At 41.3% G+C, this 19,957-nt stretch overlaps 1 protein-coding gene across 3 annotated transcripts in view; it reads right to left on the bottom strand.

Moving 5' to 3' along the window:
* Vgll1 (vestigial-like family member 1) overlaps positions 1-19,957 on the bottom strand; it is a 28,064-nt gene that overhangs the window by 5,636 nt on the left and 2,471 nt on the right. For 2 of the 3 annotated variants that reach the window (XM_087600354.1, NM_001433335.1), the window contains 1 exon segment: positions 18,070-18,311. In XM_087600354.1, the coding sequence (XP_087456480.1) occupies positions 18,070-18,283 (214 nt within the window). In that variant the 5' untranslated portion in view covers positions 18,284-18,311. 3 annotated transcript variants of the gene reach the window in all.

The raw sequence follows: 19,957 nt of genomic DNA, 5'->3' as shown, positions 1-19,957 counted from the left end.
CCATGTTTCATTTTAATGGGAGTACTGCATGTCCTAAGCACAAATTATAAACATAGCTTAGTCCTTGACAACTGGGAAGCTTTTGTCTGTACTGGCTTTACAGACCTCATACATATGCCTGAGGTACACACTGGACATCTGAGAGGTGGAAAGCAGGGACACAGGGGGCTCTGAATATTTCAATTAACTGTTTTTGTTCCATTTAAGGGGAGTTATGTAGTATACCATTGTCCAATGTCCCATGTAGTCACTTGGTGCACCATGGTACCCTGAAGTTGGACCACCACAATGGTTGTGTGTGTCCTGAGAGACCACTTTTTCTAGACCAGGCTTGGATGCTTGTGGCCCATGGGGTGCAGACCCTGCATTGGGTGAGCTACTCTTTCTCAGACTTCTTGGTAAACTACATTTATAGCAATGTTCATCTGTGGGCATAGGGTGGAACCTTCAACCATGCCTTAGACTGTCTCAAAGTTGCTGTTGCAGTGACAGTCTTACCCTCCTAATTCCCTCTTGGTGCATGGGCAAGAAAGCCCAAGCAGTGCTCTCTCTCAAGTCCAAAATGACACGAATGGCTGGAGAGTATTTGAACACTTGGGTTCAGGGTTTTTATTTCTGTATTGGATTCAGGGATTTTTATTTCAGTAAGAACATAGATGGCGGGGTTGAGGATTTAGCTCAGTGGTATAGCGCTTGCCTAGCAAGCGCAAGGCCCTGGGTTCGGTCCCCAGCTCCGAAAAAAAGAAAAAAGAAAAAGAAAAAAAAAAAAAAAAAAAGAACATCGATGGCTTCCACCCCATATACATCAACTGTAAGCATCTAGACTCTTCTTCTAGAATTCCTGTGACTCATTGGTTCTAAGATCAGGAGTGTCCAGAAAGTCAGAAATTCTATTCTTCCCTCCTCCCAAGAACGTCCAGAAACACCATCATTCCCACCCATGCACACTTTTGCAACCCCTAGAACCTACTAGAAGTCCTTTCTTCTACCATAAAGTTAGCAGTCACATCAGGGAATGATCCTGCCTCTGTGCTTGGATGGAAGCGCAGACCTCCTAATCTGGGCACACAAACTCTAACAACATCCTCTCAGAAATCTTCAATCTACAGTTTATCATGTTACTCTCTATGGCTGTAACCTGCTTGTTTTCTTCACACAAGTAGTTACATCATTCATTCATTCATTCACTCACTCCCTATTGTTCTTTCCTAATACCCAGTATGCATAGGGTTAGTTTATTTCTCCTCTCCACCAAGATATTCCTGAGAATTCTCACCATGCCTTGCACATAGCATGTCCTAGCTACATATTCCAATGAATGCACTCTCATATATTCAGTTACAATTATTAGAGCATATGAATATGCACAAACACACATATGTAATTGCAAAAATGTACATATACTCATAAATGTATGTGTGCACATACAAATAACACGAATATGCGTGCGCGCGTGCACACACACACACACACACACACACACACTTCCTCACTGAACTACTTTAAGGTTAGCAGGGAATTTGGCGCTTTCATACATTATTGAAGTTGAAGGAATAACAGATTGGCATAAATATCCCTGGTGAACAATTTTTATACACACATGCACACACACAAACCCACCTCTACAACTTATGCAACCTCTTGACATGGCTTTTTTTAAATTCTTTTTGCTGTTACAAGAAACCTGAGGCGGTGTAATCTCCAAAGAGGCAGGCAGATTATTCAAACTCTGGTACCGACACCTAGAGAATAATCTCATTTCAGGACTGATCACATGGGGACAGGAAGCCAGGGAGCACTTCAGGGGTCAGGATTGTTCTTTTATTCCAACTCACTGTCTTGAGAATTGACAGGTAACACAGAATCTAAGAATTACTTTAATCCCTCTGAGAGGAGAGACCCAGCTCTTAAAGATCTTACTGTCTCTCACATCAGCACACTGAAACTTTACTGGGGACATATTCAGTGTATAACCAAACTACAGGCTTGGTTATTCCATCACCCACAGTTTAAAGATACAATCAAAGATACAAGCAAAAATGTAGCTGCAAGGATGCCTAAAGTGATGTGAAAGGTTAACAATAATCTAGATGTTAGAAAATTAATAAATGTCATCTATCTAAAAAGTGATGCTCTTGAAGTATAAAATAAAATCATCCAAACCTCACTGATCATGGCCCACAGCTCCCTGCTCCCAAACCCTGTGGGGGAGAGAGCTCATCACCCAGACAGGTGGGCAATCATGAGACTGCAGGGCAGGAGAGACCACCACTTCTGCCCACCTTTGCACACATCCCTGGCCCAAGAGGGCCTCTAGGAACAGGAAGATAGGGGCAGTCAAGCTGCAAGAGCCCTGCAGTCCAGACTGTGCCCGGATCTGAACGGACCCAGTCAAACAACTTCCTGCACCCAAATCCCATGGGAGGGAGAGATAGACCTTCAGAGGGGCAGACACACCTGGGAAACCAGAGGAGAATACTCTATGCCCACATTTCTGACTCTAGAGGAAAACGCCTAACGTCATCAGGACTCCCCTGTGCACAGGGACCCAGAAGTAGGGGCAGGCCCTTCTGCTTGCTGCCCTCATGGAGAACTGAAACCAAGCCCCGAGGAGCAACTTCAGGCCCGAGACCAGAGGTAAGACCAACATTTCTGCTCCAAGTGACCTACCTGGTGGACTCATGACACAAGCCCACAGGAACAGCTGAAAGCCAGTGGACAGGAATGACAACATGCCTGAAAGCAGAACACTCTGTCCCTATAACTGGCTGAAAGAAAACAGGAAAACAGGTCTACAGCACTCCTTACACATAGACCTATAGGACGGTCAAGCCACTGTAAGAAATAGCAGAACAAGGTAAGACCAGAGACAACCTGATGGCAAGAGGCAAGCGCAGGAACCCAAGCAAGAGAAACCAAGACTACATAACGTAATAGGAGCCCAATTCTCCCACCAAAGCAAACACTGAATATCCAAACACACCAGAAAAGCAAGATCTAGATTTAAAATCACATTTGATCATGAAGATGGAGGACTTCAACAAAGACATAAAGAACTCCCTTAGAGAAATGCAGGAAAGCACAAGTAAACAAGTAGAAGCCCTTAGAGAGGAAACACAAAAGTCCCTGAAAGAATTACAGGAAAACACAATCAAACAGGTGAAGGAATTGAAAATGAAAATAGAAACAATAAAGAAAGCACAAAGGGAGGCAACCCTGGATATAGAAAACCAAAGGAAGAGACATGGAGCCGTAGATACAAGCTTCACCAACAGAATATAGGAGATAGAAGAGAGAATCTCAGGAGCAGAAGATTCTATAGAAATCATCGACTCAACTGTCAAAGATAATGTAAAACGGAAAAAGGTACTGGTCCAAAACATACAGGAAATCCAGGACTCAATGAGAAGATCAAACCTAAGGATAATAGGTATAGAAGAGAGTGAAGACTCCCAGATCAAAGGACCAGTAAATATCTTCAACAAAATCATACAAGAAAAATTCCCTAACCTAAAGAAAGAGATGCCCATAAAAATACAAGAAGCCTACAGAACTCCAAATAGATTGGACCACAAAAGAAACTTCCTCCCTTCATACAATAGTCAAAATACCAAATGCACAAAATAAAGAAAGAATATTAAAAGCAGTAAGGGAAAAAGGTCAAGTAACACATAAAAGCAGACCTATCAGAATTACACCAGACTTCTCACCAGAGACTATGAAAGCCAGAAGATCTTGGACAGATGTCATACAGACCCTAAGAGAACACAAATGCCAGCCCAGGTTACTGTATCCAGCAAAACTCTCAAATAACATAGATGCAGAAACCAAGATATTGGACGACAAAACGAAATTTACACATCTTCCTACAAATCCAGCGCTACAAAGGACAATAAATGGTAAAGCCCAACACAAGGAGGCAAGCTACACCCTAGAAAAAGCAAGAAACTAATAATTTTGCAACAAAACAAAGAGAAGACAAGCACACAATCATGATCTCCCCTCCAAATACGAAGATAACAAGAAGCAACAATCACTCTTCCTTAATATCGCTCAACATCAATAGATTCAATTCCCCAATAAAAAGACACAGGTTAACAAATTGGATACATAATGAGGACTGAGCATTTTGCTGCCTACAGGAAACACACATCAGAGACAAAGAAAGACACTACCTCAGAGTAAAAGGCTGGAAAACAACATTCTAAGCAAATGGTCTGAAGAAGCAAGCTGGAGTAGCCATTCTAATATCGAATAAAATCAATTTTCAACCAAAAGTCATCAAAAAGATAGGAAGGACACTTCATAGTCATCAAAGGAAAAATTCACCAAGATGAACTCCCAATCCTAAATATCTATGCTCCAAATACAAGAGCACCTACATACATAAAAGAAACCTTACTAAAGCTCAAAGCACACATTGCAGCTCACACAATAATAGTAGGAGATTTCAACACCCCATTCTCATCAATGGACAGATCATGGAAACAGAAATTAAACAGAGACGTAGACAGACTAACAGAAGTTATGAACAAAATGGACTTAACATGTATATATACAACATTCTATCCTAAAACAAAAAGATGTATCTTTTCACCACCTCATGGTACTTTCTCCAAAATCGACCATATAAACAGGCCTCAGTGGATGCAGAAAGATAGAAATAATCCCATGCGTGCTATCAGACCACCAAGGGCTAAAGCTGGTATTCAGTAATAATAAGGAAAGAACGCCCACATATACATGGAAGTCAAAAAATGCTCTACTCAATGATAACCTGCTCAAGGAAGAAATAAAAGAAATTAAAGACATCTTAGAATTTAATGAAAATGAATGTACAACATAACCAAACTAATGGGACACAATGAAAGCTGTGCTAAGAGGAAAACTCATAGCTCTGAGTGGCTGCAGAAAGAAACAGGGGAGAGCATATATCAGCAGCTTGACAGCACACCTAAAAGCTCTAGAAAAAAAGAAGCAAATACACACAGGAGGAGTAGAAGGCAGGAAATAATCAAACTCAGAGCTGAAATCAACCAAGTAGAAAGAAAAAGGACGATACAAAGAATCAACAGAACCAAAAGTTGGTTCTTTGAGAAAGTCAACAAGACAGATAAACCCTTAGCCAGATTAATCAGAGGACACAGAGAGTGTGTCCAAATTGACAAAGTCAAAAGTGAAAAGGGAGACATAACAACAGAATCAGAGGAAATTCAAAAAATCATTACATCCTGCTACAAAAGACTATATTCAACAAAACTTGAAAATCTGCAGGAAATGGACAATTTCCTAGACAGATACTAGGTAACAAAGTTAAATCAGGAACAGATAAACCATTTAAACAACTCCATAACTCCTAAAGGAATAGAAGCAGTCGTTAAAAGCCACCCAACCAAAAAGAGCCCAGGTCCAGAAAGGTTTAGTGCAGAATTCTATCAGACCTTCATAGAAGACCTCATACCAATACTATCCAAACTATTCCACAAATTCAAACAAATGGAGGGCTACTGAATTACTTCTATGAAGCCACAATTACTCTTATACATAAACCACACAAAGACCCAACAAAGAAAGAGAACTTCAGACCAATTTCCCTTATGAATATCAATGCAAAAATACTCAATAAAATTCTTGCTAACCGAATCCAAGAACATATCAAAACAATCATCCACCATGATCAAATAGGCTTCATCCCAGGCATGCAGGGATGGCTTAATATACGGAAAATCATCAACGTAATCCACTATATAAACAAACTGAAAGATAAAAACCACATGGTCATTGCATTAGATGCTCAGAAAGCATTTGACAAACTTCAACACCCCTTCATGATAAAAGTCCTGGAAAGAATAGGAATTCAAGGCCCATACCTACACATAGTAAAAGCCATATACAGCAAACCAGTAGCTAACATTAACCTAAATGGAGAGAAACTTGAAGCAATCACACTAAAGTCAGGGACTAGACAAGGCTGCCTACTCTCTCCCTATTTATTCAATATAGTTCTCAAAGTCCTAGCCACAGCAATCAGACAACAAAAGGAGATCAAAGGGATACAGATTGGAAAGGAAGAAGTCAAAATGTCACTGTTTGCAGATGATATGACAGTACATTTAAGTGAGCCCTATAGTTCCACCAGAGAACTACTAAACCTGATAAACACCTTCAGCAAAGCGGCTGAGTATAAAATTAACTCAAATAAATCAATAGCCTTCCTCTACACAAAAGAGAAACAAGCCGAGAAAGAAATTAGGGAAACGACACCCTTCATAATAGTCCCAAATAATATAAAATACCTCGGTGTGACTTTAACCAAGCGAGTGGAAGATCTGTATGATAAGAACTTCAAGCCTCTGAAGAAAGAAATTGAAGAAGACCTCAGAAGATGGAAAGATCTCCCATGCTCATGGATTGGCAGGATTAATATATTAAAAATGACCATTTTACCAAAAGCAATCTACAGATTCAATGCAATCCCCATCAAAATACCAATCCAATTCTTCATAGAGTTAGACAGAACAATTTGGAAATTCATCTGGAATAACAAAAAACCCAGGATAGCTAAAACTATCCTCAACAATAAAAGGACTTCAGGGGGAATCACTATCCCTGAACTCAAGCAGTATTACAGAGCAATAGTGATAAAAACTGCATGGTATTGGTACAGAGACAGGCAGATAGACCAATGGAACAGAATTGAAGACCCAGAAATGAACCCACACACCTATGGTCACTTGATTTTTGACAAAGGATCCAAAACCATCCAATGGAAAAAAGATAGCATTTTCAGCAAATGGTGCTGGTTCAACTGGAGGTCAGCATGTAGTAGAATGCAGATCGATCCATGCTTATCACCCTGTACAAAGCTTAAGTCCAAGTGGATCAAGGACCTCCACATCAAACCAGATACACTCAAACTAATAGAAGAAAAAGTGGGGAAGAATCTCGAACACATGGGCACTGGAGAAAGTTTCCTGAACAAAACACCAATGGCTTATGCTCTAAGATCAAGAATCGCCAAATGGGATCTCATAAAGCTACAAACTTCTGTAAGGCAAAGGACGCTGTTGTTAGGACAAAATGACAACCAACAGATTGGAAAAAGATATTTACCAATCCTACAACTGATAGAGGGCTAATATGCAAAATATACAAAGAACTCATGAAGTTAGACTGCAAAGAAACAAATAACCCTATTAAAAATGGGGTTCAGGGCCTGGAATGGTGGGCACTCCTGAGACTGCAGAGCGGAAGAGACCACCAACACTGCCCACCCCTGCCCACATCCCTGGCCCAAGAGGAAACTGTATATGGCCTCTGGGTCCCCTTGGATAAGGGCGCAGCAGCAGCAGCAGGTCCCCTGCGTCTGAGACACCGCCGGAACCTGAAGGGACCGACCAGATAAACAGTTCTCTGCACCCAAATCCCATGGGAGGGAGAGGTAAACCTTCAGAGAGGCAGACACACCTGGGAAACCAGAAGAGAATGCACTCTGCCCACATTACTTATTCCAGAGGAAACCACCAAATGCCATCTGGAACCCTGGTGCACAGAAGCTCCTGGAAAGGGCAGCCCAGATCTTTCTGGTTGCTGCCCCCATGGAGAGCTCATAAGCAACACCCCACGAGCAAACTTGAGCCTCGGGACCACAGGTAAGACAAACCTTCCTACTCCAAGCTACCTGCCTGGTGAACTCAGGACACAGGCCCACAGGAACAGCTGAAGACCTGTAGATAGGAAAAACTACATGCCCAAAAGCAGAACACTCTGTTCCCATAACTGGCTGACAGAAAACAGGAAAACAGATCTACAGCACCCCTGACATACAGACTTACAGGACAGTCTACCCACTGTCAGAAATAGCAGAAAAAAGTAACACTAGAGATAATCTGATGGCGAGAGGCAAACGCAGGAATCCAAGCAACAGAAACCAAGACTACATGGCATCATCGGAGCCCAATTCTCCCACCAAAGCAAACACGGAATATCCAAACACACAAGAAAAGCAAGATCTATTTTTAAAATCATATTTGATCATGATGCTGGATGACTTCAAGAAAGACATGAAGAACTCCCTTAGAGAAACACAGGAAAACATAAATAAACAAGTAGAAGCCTTCAGAGAGGAATCACAAAAATCCCTGAAAGAATTCCAGGAAAACACAATCAAACAGTTGAAGGAATTAAAAATGGAAATAGAAGCAATCAAGAAAGAACACATGGAAACAACCCTGGATATAGAAAACCAAAAGAAGAGACAAGGAGCTGTAGATACAAGCTTCACCAACAGAATACAAGAGATGGAAGAGAGAATCTCAGGAGCAGAAGATTCCATAGAAATCATTGACTCAACTGTCAAAGATAATGTAAAACGGAAAAAGGTACTGGTCCAAAACATACAGGAAATCCAGGACTCAATGAGAAGATCAAACCTAAGGATAATAGGTATAGAAGAGAGTGAAGACTCCCAGATCAAAGGACCAGTAAATATCTTCAACAAAATCATACAAGAAAAATTCCCTAACCTAAAGAAAGAGATACCCATAAGCATACAAGAAGCCTACAGAACTCCAAATAGATTGGACCACAAATGAAACTCCTCCTGTCACATAATAGTCAAAACACCAAATGCACAAAATAAAGAAAGAATATTAAAAGCAGTAAGGGAAAAAGGTCAAGTAACATATAAAGGCAGACCTATCAGAATCACAGCAGACTTTTCACCAGAAACTATGAAAGCCAGAAGATCCTGGACAGATGTCATACAGACCCTAAGAGAACACAAATGCCAGCCCAAGTTACTGTATCCTGCAAAACTCTCAATTAACATAGATGGAGAAACCAAGATATTCCATGAAAAACCAAATTTACACAATATCTTTCTACAAATCCAGCACTACAAAGGATAATAAATGGTAAAGCCCAACATAAGGAGGCAAGCTATACCCTAGAAGAAGCAAGAAACTAATCGTCTTGGCAACAAAACAAAGAGAATGAAAGCACACAAACATAACCTCATATCCAAATATGAATATAACAGGAAGCAATAATCACTATTCCTTAATATCTCTCAACATCAATGGCCTCAACGCCCCAATAAAAAGACATAGATTAACAAACTGGATACGCAACAAGGACCATGCATTCTGCTGCCTACAGGAAACACACCTCAGAGACAAAGACAGACACTACCTCAGAGTGAAAGGCTGGAAAACAACTTTCCAAGCAAATAGTCGGAAGAAGAAAGCAGGAGTCGCCATTCTAATATCAAATAAAATCAATTTTCAACCAAAAGTCATCAAAAAGATAAGGAAGGACACTTCTTATTCATCAAAGGAAAAATCCACCAAGATGAACTCTCAATCCTAAATATCTATGCCCCAAATACAAGGGCACCAACATACGTAAAAGAAACCTACTAAAGCGCAAAACACACAGTGCACCTCACACAATACTAGTAGGAGATTTCAACACCCCACTCTCATCAATGGACAGGTCATGGAAACAGAAATTAAACAGAGATGTAGACAGACTAAGAGAAGTCATGAGCCAAATGGACTTAACGGATATTTATAGAACATTCTATCCTAAAGCAAAAGGATATACCTTCTTCTCAGCTCCTCATGGTACTTTCTCCAAAATTGACCATATAATTGGTCAAAAAACGGGCCTCAACAGGTACACAAAGATAGAAATAATCCCATGCGTGCTATTGGACCACCACGGCCTAAAACTGGTCTTCAATAACAATAAGGGAAGAATGCCCACATATACGTGGAAATTGAACAATGCTCTACTCAATGATAACCTAGTCAAGGAAGAAATAAAGAAAGAAATTAAAAACTTTTTAGAATTTAATGAAAATGAAGGTACAACATACCCAAACTTATGGGACACAATGAAAGCTGTGCTAAGAGGAAAACTCATAGCGCTGAGTGCCTGCAGAAAGAAACAGGAAAGAGCATATGTCAGCAGCTTGACAGCACACCTAAAAGCTCTAGAACAAAAAGAAGCAAATACACCCAGGAGGAGTAGAAGGCAGGAAATAATCAAACTCAGAGCTGAAATCAACCAAGTAGAAACAAAAAGGACCATAGAAAGAATCAACAGAACCAAAAGTTGGTTCTTTGAGAAAATCAACAAGATAGATAAACCCTTAGCCAGACTAACGAGAGGACACAGAGAGTGCGTCCAAATTAACAAAATCAGAAATGAAAAGGGAGACATAACTACAGATTCAGAGGAAATTCAAAAAATCATCAGATCTTAGTATAAAAACCTATATTCAACAAAACTTGAAAATCTTCAGGAAATGGACAATTTCCTAGACAGATACCAGGTATCGAAGTTAAATCAGGAACAGATAAACCAGGTAATCAACCCCATAACTCCTAAGGAAATAGAAGCAGTCATTAAAGGTCTCCCAACCAAAAAGAGCCCAGGTCCAGACGGGTTTAGTGCAGAATTCTATCAAACATTCATAGAAGACCTCATACCAATATTATCCAAACTATTCCACAAAATTGAAACAGATGGAGGGCTACCGAATTACTTCTATGAAGCCACAATTACTCTTATACCTAAACCACACAAAGACCCAACAAACAAAGAGAACTTCAGACCAATTTCCCTTATGAATATTGATGCAAAAACACTCAATAAAATTCTGGCAAACCGAATCCAAGAGCACATCAAAACAATCATCCACCATGATCAAGTAGGCTTCATCCCAGGCATGCAGGGATGGCTTAATATACGGAAAACCATCAACGTGATCCATTATATAAACAAACTGAAAGAACAAAACCACATGATCATTTCATTAGATGCTGAGAAAGCATTTGACAAAATTCAACACACCTTCATTATAAAAGTCCTGGAAAGAATAGAATTCAAGGCCCATACCTACACATAGTAAAAGCCATATACAGCAAACCAGTTGCTAACATTAAACTAAATGGAGAGAAACTTGAAACAATCCCACTAAAATCAGGGACTAGACAAGGCTGCCCACTCTCTCCCTACTTATTCAATATAGTTCTTGAAGTTCTAGCCAGAGCAATCAGACAACAAAAGGAGGTCAAGGGGATACAGATCAGAAAAGAAGTCAAAATATCACTATTTGTAGATGATATGATAGTATATTTAAGTGATACCAAAAGTTCCACCAGAGAACTACTAAAGCTGATAAACAACTTCAGCAAAGTGGCTGGGTATAAAATTAACTCAAATAAATCAGTAGACTTCCTCTACACAAAAGAGAAACAAGCCGAGAAAGAAATTAGGGAAACGACACCCTTCATAATAGTCCCAAATAATATAAAGTACCTCGGTGTGACTTTAACCAAGCAAGTAAAAGATCTGTACAATAAGAACTTCAAGACTCTGAAGAAAGAAATTGAAGAAGACCTCAGAAGATGGAAAGATCTCCCATGCTCATGGAGTGGCAGGATTAATGTAGTAAAAATGGCCATTTTACCAAAAGTGATCTACAGATTCAATGCAATCCCCATCAAAATACCAATCCAATTCTTCAAAGAGTTAGACAGAACAATTTGCAAATTCATCTGGAATAACAAAAAATCCAGGATAGCTAAAACTATCCTCAACAATAAAAGGACTTCAGGGGGAATCACTATCCCTGAACTCAAGCAGTATTACAGAGCAATAGTGATAAAAACTGCATGGTATTGGTACAGAGACAGACAGATAGACCAATGGAACAGAATTGAAGACCCAGAAATGAACCCACACACCTATGGTCACTTGATTTTTGACAAAGGAGCCAAAACCATCCAATGGAAAAAAAGATAGCATTTTCATCAAATGGTGCTGGTTCAACTGGAGGGCAACATGTAGAAGAATGCAGATCGATCCATGCTTATCACCCTGTACAAAGCTTAAGTCCAAGTGGATCAAGGACCTCCACATCAAACCAGACACACTCAAACTAATAGAAGAAAAACTAGGGAAGCATCTGGAACACATGGGCACTGGAAAAAATTTCCTGAACAAAACACCAATGGCTTATGCTCTAAGATCAAGAATCGACAAATGGGATCTCATAAAACTGCAAAGCTTCTGTAAGGCAAAGGACACTGTGGTTAGGACAAGACGGCAACCAACAGATTGGGAAAAGATCTTTACCAATCCTACAACAGATAGAGGCCTTATATCCAAAATATACAAAGAACTCAAGAAGTTAGACCGCAGGGAGACAAATAACCCTATTAAAAAATGGGGTTCAGAGCTAAACAAAGAATTCACAGCTGAGGAATGCCGAATGGCTGAGAAACACCTAAAGAAATGTTCAACATCTTTAGTCATAAGGGAAATGCAAATCAAAACAACCCTGAGATTTCACCTCACACCAGCGAGAATGGCTAAGATCAAAAACTCAGGTGACAGCAAATGCTGGCCAGGATGTGGAGAAAGAGGAACACTCCTCTATTGTTGGTGGGATTGCAGACTGGTAAAACCATTCTGGAAATCAGTCTGGAGGTTCCTCAGAAAATTGGACATTGAAATGCCTGAGGATCCAGCTATACCTCTCTTGGGCATATACCCAAAAGATGCCCCAACATATAAAAAAGACACGTGCTCCACTATGTTCATTGCAGCCTTATTTATAATAGCCAGAAGCTGGAAAGGACCCAGATGCCCTTCAACAGAGGAATGGATACAGAAAATGTGGTACATCTACACAATGGAATATTACTCAGCTATCAAAAACAACGACTTTATGAAATTTGTAGGCAAATGGTTGGAACTGGAAAATATCATCCTGAGTGAGGTAACCCAATCACAGAAAAACACACATGGTATGCACTCCTTGATAAGTGGCTATTAGCCCAAATGCTTGAATTACCCTAGATGCCTAGAACACATGAAACTCAAGACAGATGATCAAAATGTGAATGCTTCACTCCTTCTTTAAAAGGGGAACAAGAATACCCTTGGCAGGGAATAGAGAGGCAAAGATTAAAACAGACACAGAAGGAACACCCATTCAGAGCCTGCCCCACATGTAGCCCATACATATACAGCCACCCAATTAGACAAGATGGATGAAGCAAAGAAGTGCAGGCCGACAGGAGCCGGATGTAGATCTCTCCTGAAAGACACAGCCAGAATACAGCAAATACAGAGGCGAATGCCAGCAGCAAACCACTGAACTGAGAACGGGACCCCCATTGAAGGAATCAGAGAAAGAACTGGAAGAGCTTGAAGGGGCTCAAGCCCCCATATGAACAACAATGCCAAGCAACCAGAGCTTCCAGGGACTAAGCCACTACCTAAAGACTATACGTGGACTGACCCTGGACTCTGACCTCATAGGTAGCAATGAATATCCTAGTAAGATCACCAGTGTAAGGGGAAGCCCTGGGTCCTGCTAAGACTGAACCCCCAGTGAACGTGATTGTTGGGGAGAGGGCCGCAATGGGGGGAGGATGGGGAGGGGAACACCCATAAAGAAGGGGAGGTGGAGGGGTTAGGGGGATGTTGGCCTGGAAACCGGGAAAGGGAATAACATTTGAAATGTAAATAAGAAATACCCAATTTAATAAAATGGGAAAAAATAAATAAAATAAAATCATAGAATATGTAACAACCCAAAGATATATCATTCTGATCATTTTCAAATAAAATATAGATTACAACCTATTATAGGCAAAGTGGTTCTGTATAAAAACTGAAGTGTGTCCATTTGTGTTTTCTAAATTTTCAAAAGGTGCAGATTATTTTCAAGGCAATGAAAACCAGTTTTTTAAAAAATATTCTCACTATTTTTCCCAGGTTGGCCATGAAGTAGTCTCAAACAATCCTCCTGCATCGTCTTCTTGAGTACCTGGGACTATAGGCAAACTTCACTACATCAAACTGAGTTATTTTTAAATCCTAAAACATTTTAAAAATGACTTGACTTGTAGATGTCCGAAATATGAATCACAGCTGTGAAGATAAGTATATAATTGACTGATTATTTTTCCTCTGACTCTTTTTTCCCTCCTCCTTCTTTTCTCCCCATTTTTCTGCTCCTCTTTCCTTCTTCTTTCTCTTCCATTGTCTTTAGAACTACAGCATTATCACCCCATCTAACAAGACATTTTCTTTGAAATCCATGCACACCACATCCATCGATGCACACTCACATGCACACCTTACAGCAGGAAAGTATGTCGACTTTTGGCCACCACAGTCTACACATATTGACTTTGCACTCTCTATCCGTGTGGCTGGTGTCCCTCCATATTTTATTCACCCCCCAAAACAAAAATGCATGCTATTTGAACTAACTACTGACAAAATCATACCACAATTGGAAGATTAGCTTAGCGAGACACTTATATTCTGGGACAGCAAGGAGGCCTGCTCAGATCTAACTTCTCCTTCATAGTCACCCCCCAAGGCACCTAGTTTCTGATTTCTAGATGCCAAGGTTCATTTTTGTAACTGACAGAGATGAAAAATGTGTTGGTATCGTCAGGCACAGGGCATCTAACCTTTGTGGTAAGATTGACAGGTGTCTAGAGTATGCATCTTCATTTCCTCACCATTAATATGGGAACAGGAATCGATAGGTAGTGTAAAGGTGCAATACAATATTCCAGCCAAGAACCTTCACATGATCACAAACACACACACACACACACACACACACACACACACACGGAGGGGGGGGCAAGCATCATGCATTTGGGTAGCTTGTCTTTAAAAATAAAAAAGAAACAAATTCTCCCCCACAGAGCCTACCCAGGGCTCAAACTCACAGTCATCCCGTCATCCTTCCTCAGTCTTCCCGGTGCTGGGATTGCTTGTGTGTGCGCTACCGTCAGCCTGCTTATCTTTGAAGAATAGCTAAATGGTGGCTGATTTTGAGGAATACAGGAAAGCAATTGTTTTGGTGTGGTATCTGGTACCTCACAGAAGCTAGGGACATACATATGCACAAGTCCCTTACTCTTATTAGAAAGGAAGCAGGTAGCAGGACTGTATTTCACATAGATATCCTCCACAAGATAAAAACATGGTGTTTCTTTCCAATCCCACTAACAGTACCAGATAGGAAGCCTTTGAAAATGTCTGTGGGGAAACTGATCTTCTCCTAGCATCCCTTGGGCATGTTTACTAGGTATATGGAAGTACACTTGGGACTTGTGCTAAGAGGAGGAGAACAGGGAAAACATGGGTTAAGATAAGGCCCATGAGCACCAGGACCACACCCTGCCTCAAGACATCACATCTATTGAAGCTTCACCAGGAACTGACTCTGAAGTCACCAATGTCCTCTAAAAGGGGAGATAACTCTGACTTGGGGAAAGAAGCCAGGATATTTAGTGGCATTCCCATATAGGTCTCTATGTTTGGACCTTGCATAATTGGCTTAACAGAGTGCCTTTAGAATGTGGGCAAATCTCATATGGTTGACTGTGAATGAGGGTCTGTTCTCTGCCTGACTGAACTGAGGCTGGACTGCCTGAGGTTGGTCTGAAGGGGTTAACAGAATGCTAAGCAGCAGTCAGTAATGAAAGGTTGCTTCATAGATTCCCACCATGTCTGAGGCTGGCGGTGTGTCATATAATACCACCAATGAGAACATCTACTGGCCTGGACTTCTTTCATGGGGCCCTCCCTTGAAGTAACCAAGCTTAGTAGAAATGGGACTCCTGTGATAAGGAAGGCCTTGAGAGAGACAGTCTTTCCTTCAGTTGCTCAGTCAGCTGATGGAATATTTGTTTAACCCAAAGCCAAATGAGAAAATGTGTAGGGGGTCTATAAGATTGTCATGAGGAACGTGTAATTAATATCCATAAAGCTAGTGGAGAAGAAAACCCCCACCTCTCTCTGGCATGTGGAAACTGGTTTGCCCAAGAAACAAGGCTAGGCCCAAGCTCCCCTAGTAGGCAGCAGCTCCCCAGACAAAACACGGCAAGGCCACAGGCCAAGAAAACACTAGAACAGTCACATAGCAAAGTTTCATACAACACAAAAGCTCATGGGAAGGGGCCCGATACTCTCTAACCCTAATGTTTTAAATGCAGGCTATCATATCCATAATATCTAATTTAGAACACCATGTCATACTTGTTTGACACCACCCCTACAAATTGTGTCACATTGCCACCTTGCATTATCCCACTGATGTCTCAAAAACACCTTATAGCTCGATAATTGTCAATTCTAGCATTGAGGAAATAGGTGCAGTCAGATGAAGTGACATGTTCTGAGAAAGGGGGTAGTTACCAGGCTAATTGCTAAGGCTACAGATCCAAAAGTAACCCTTCTCTGTGTTGACTTTATCTAAGGAGTCAGTGTGACATGTGTCCTCTGAAACTCCCATTGGATCTTAATCTCTCTTGTGAGGTACTAAGAGGGTCAAACTGTAGTTAGTCTCTTGAAATACAGGAGGGCCCTTTGGGGAATGACTAGGGATTTGATAATGACATCAAAATCGGTATTACATGTGGCTTTATGGCAAGAAGGAGAGTAGCCAGATAATATGCATAATTTCCTATGTGATGTGACACTGCCTTGGGTCTCTGTCAATATTATTATTATTATTATTTTCCCCCCGGAGCCGAGGACCGAACCCAGGGCCTTGCGCTTGCTAGGCAAGCGCTCTACCACTGAGCTAAATCCCCAACCAGGTCTCTGTCAATAAGAAGGCACTAACAGAAGTAGGCCCTTGGATGACAACTCTGTAACAAAAAAGTATTTTCTTCTTTTTGAAACAAGGTCTCATGTATTCCTAGACTGGCCTTGAACTCCTTATATAGTTGAGAGTGTCTTTGAACTCCTGGTCTTCCTGCCTCCATGTTCCACATGCTAGGATTATAAGCATGTGACATCGAGTTCATGCAGTGCTGAAGCTCAAATCCAAGCATGCTAGATAACTATGCTACCAACCAAACCACACCCCCATTTTCTTTGCAGCATGACTAGTGTGTGTTATTATGCTATGCTCCAAATCGGTTCCATTCACCCAAGTACTGAGTAACTTCCATGAGTCAGGAATTATGGGAAGTAGTTGGGAAACAACACCAGATTGAGTATCCACTGCTATATGTTCTTCCACATCATTCTAGTCACATCAGTTACCCAGCAAATTAACTTCTAGGAAAAAGGTAAATTGTGCTAAGTTCAGCTCATCAGGTACACACAAATCTACTCCTGAAGAATAAATCAGGATGGTGGAATCTACAAACAGATGTCCTTGCCTATAGACAGGGGCTTCACGTGTCTACTTTACATGAATCTCCCCCATTTAGTGGTCCATAATCCTCTTATGAGACAAGCCATGTGTGTGTGGCCACAGAAATAGTGAACGCCTGAAAACATTTAGTCCCGGGTCTGCAGATACACATCAGGAATGTAGCCGGGAGCCAGACTCACTGCCTAATGGCACCAGGCACAGAGGCCACAATGTCTAGAGTCCATGGAATACTTTTGCAAGTCCAGACATTTTTATTTTAAAACCAAGACTTTATAAAACTGATTTTATGAAACTCTGCATTTTTTTTGTGGAGGAAGGGATCCATGAAGGCAAAAGTGTCTAAGGTCTGTGAAAGGCATATATACTATGGCCCCTGCTCCATGTCCATGGCTTCCTCCCCCAAACCTGAGTGTTTTAATTACACATTATGACATACCTCTTTTGAGCAATAGATACCCCCATCCTCATGAGGGGTGGGAGAAGCATGTGGCAAGACTCCTCCATCCACTATTGACTGGCAGGAGGCTGGGGCACCCCTTATTGAAGATCTTTCTGTGTTCTTACCCTACAGCCAATCGTAATAATACCACTGATAGGCAGCTCAAAGTGGACCATGGTAGAGCTCTTACTGTATGCAGATCCGCAAACTCAGCCTGTTAAACAGTCATGGAAACAGTGACACAGGTGGGCTCAGTTGACTAAGAACTGTCCATTTTACCTTAACTGTCTTAAGAAGTGCTGCGGTTTCTCGGTAAACAGTGATTTGCCTTTACCATGCACACATACCCAAGAACCTAGAATACGTCAAAGAACTGGTCTTTCAGTGAAAGATTCCTCCTTCCCAATGTGCTCACCATTCTTGAGGATCACATTTTCACTGTGGCTTGAGGAACTCAGTTCCTGGGGCCTCTTGAGGTTACTCAGAGCTCTGGAGAAGTGCTCGTCCACCACGCTACTGATGTCCCCTTGAAAGTAGGTGAAAAGGACACACCGGGCACTCCACTCCGTCTTTATCGGTTTTTGCCTGCTTTTAGGCATCTGGACACCAGTCTTCTTCACTTCTTCCATTGTCAGTGAATGACACAGGTGATGATAGCTGTCAACCAAATGAAAAATATCCTTGGTCCTATTTTACCAAGTGGGTCGGTTAGTTTAGTTAAATGGCATTAATTTCTTCCTTCCTTCCTCCCTCCTTCCCTCCCTCCCTCCTTCCCTCCCTCCCTCCCTCCCTTCCTTCCTCCCTTCCTTTCTTTCTTTCTTAATTAACCCAAGTGAGTTTCAGAAGGAAATTTTATACAGGTGAATAACGTACTTTGACTATGTCGCCCCCATTCTTAAGGACAGTTTGCTACAGGGCCTCACTGGATCCCACAAGGAGTCACAGGGTTCTTGAAAAACAAACAGGCCTAATATAATCAGGGTTCAGAAAGCAACATTTCAAAGCGCAGCCACACACCGAGAGTGGCCTTCTCTTACAAAAGGATTGTCAAACAGTAGACTATACAATAGCCAGGAAAGAGGTGTCAGAACACTGAGGTCAAATAACAGAAGTAAGTCCTTCCCAGATACAAGGTCAGTGCGGAGCCACCTCAGGCGGATTCTCTAGAGGGCTTGGCTAAACAATCAAGGGTGATACTGTCTCCCAGCACTTCTTTCCAGTCTGACCACTTCCATGCAAGCTAGTAAATCACATGAAAGCTTCAAGGACCTTTCAATGTCCTATGCTGCAGGAGACTGTCCTTCACAGAAGTCACTTCATCTTAGAATCCAGTGACTACAGCAACACCCGCTCTGAGGTCTTCACAAACACATATTCATAACAATAAAAATGATTTCCAAACTCCATTTCTATGGTAGTACACTATAGCCACATTCCGTTCACTGCTCACCAACTATTTGCTGAGCTGCCTTGGAGTTGGACTGCAGCATCCACAACAGCATGGCCAAGCATGCCAGTTCCTTCAATGAGAGTCTCCTTTTGCATCAAGGCCAAGGCCTGACTCCCTTTACCCAGGACTGCTTGGTTACCTTTGAACACAACCTGACTTGCTGTGTGCTCTGGCTAAAGATAAGGATTAGATTGCCTCTCTGTCTCATCTATGAGATCCTATACATCATGTTGTCTTACAAATTTCTTGAGGTCTGAGCACAAATAAGTGCTCAATAAACAATGAATGCCACTTCCTGTAGTGGAAATGCAAGGAAATCATAGATTAGGAGTCAGAAGATGTGACCAGTGCATAACCTTGAGGTGGAGGGCCATAAATTCCTCTAGGCTTTGTATTGTTCTTAAAAGGATGTGAGGTGTGAATTCTTCAGCCGTTTTATATGGTTCTTTTATGGTTAGGTGATGCTGAAGACTTCAGGAAGGAATCTGGCAACAAGCAGGGGATGTTTCTAATTTGTTTCCTTTTTCAAGACACGGAGTTTCTCTCTGTATCCCAGGCTGTCCTGGAATTCACTTTGTAACCAGGCTGGTTTAGAACTCCGAATTCTGCCTGAGTCTGCCTCTTGAGTGCTGGGATTAAAAGAGTGTGCTACCACAGGCAGATTCAGGGACTCTTTCTAAATGGCTCTCCTTTCAGAATCATTCTACTCAAGCCATGTACACACAAATATTTCTACAAACACTAACGATGATTGTGTTCATCATAGCCCCCAAAATGAAATAGCTTAAATGAGTCTAACCAGGAAAGTGCATTTTCTGTGATGTGTACATGCAGTGGAATATTACTCATCAAG

The sequence above is a fragment of the Rattus norvegicus genome, chromosome X, assembly GCF_021556685.1.
Source record: "Rattus norvegicus strain SHRSP/BbbUtx chromosome X, alternate assembly SHRSP_T2T, whole genome shotgun sequence".
Lineage (NCBI taxonomy): Eukaryota > Metazoa > Chordata > Mammalia > Rodentia > Muridae > Rattus > Rattus norvegicus.
Note: the sequence above shows the minus strand (reverse complement) of the source record. Positions and strands in the feature narration are given on the sequence as shown.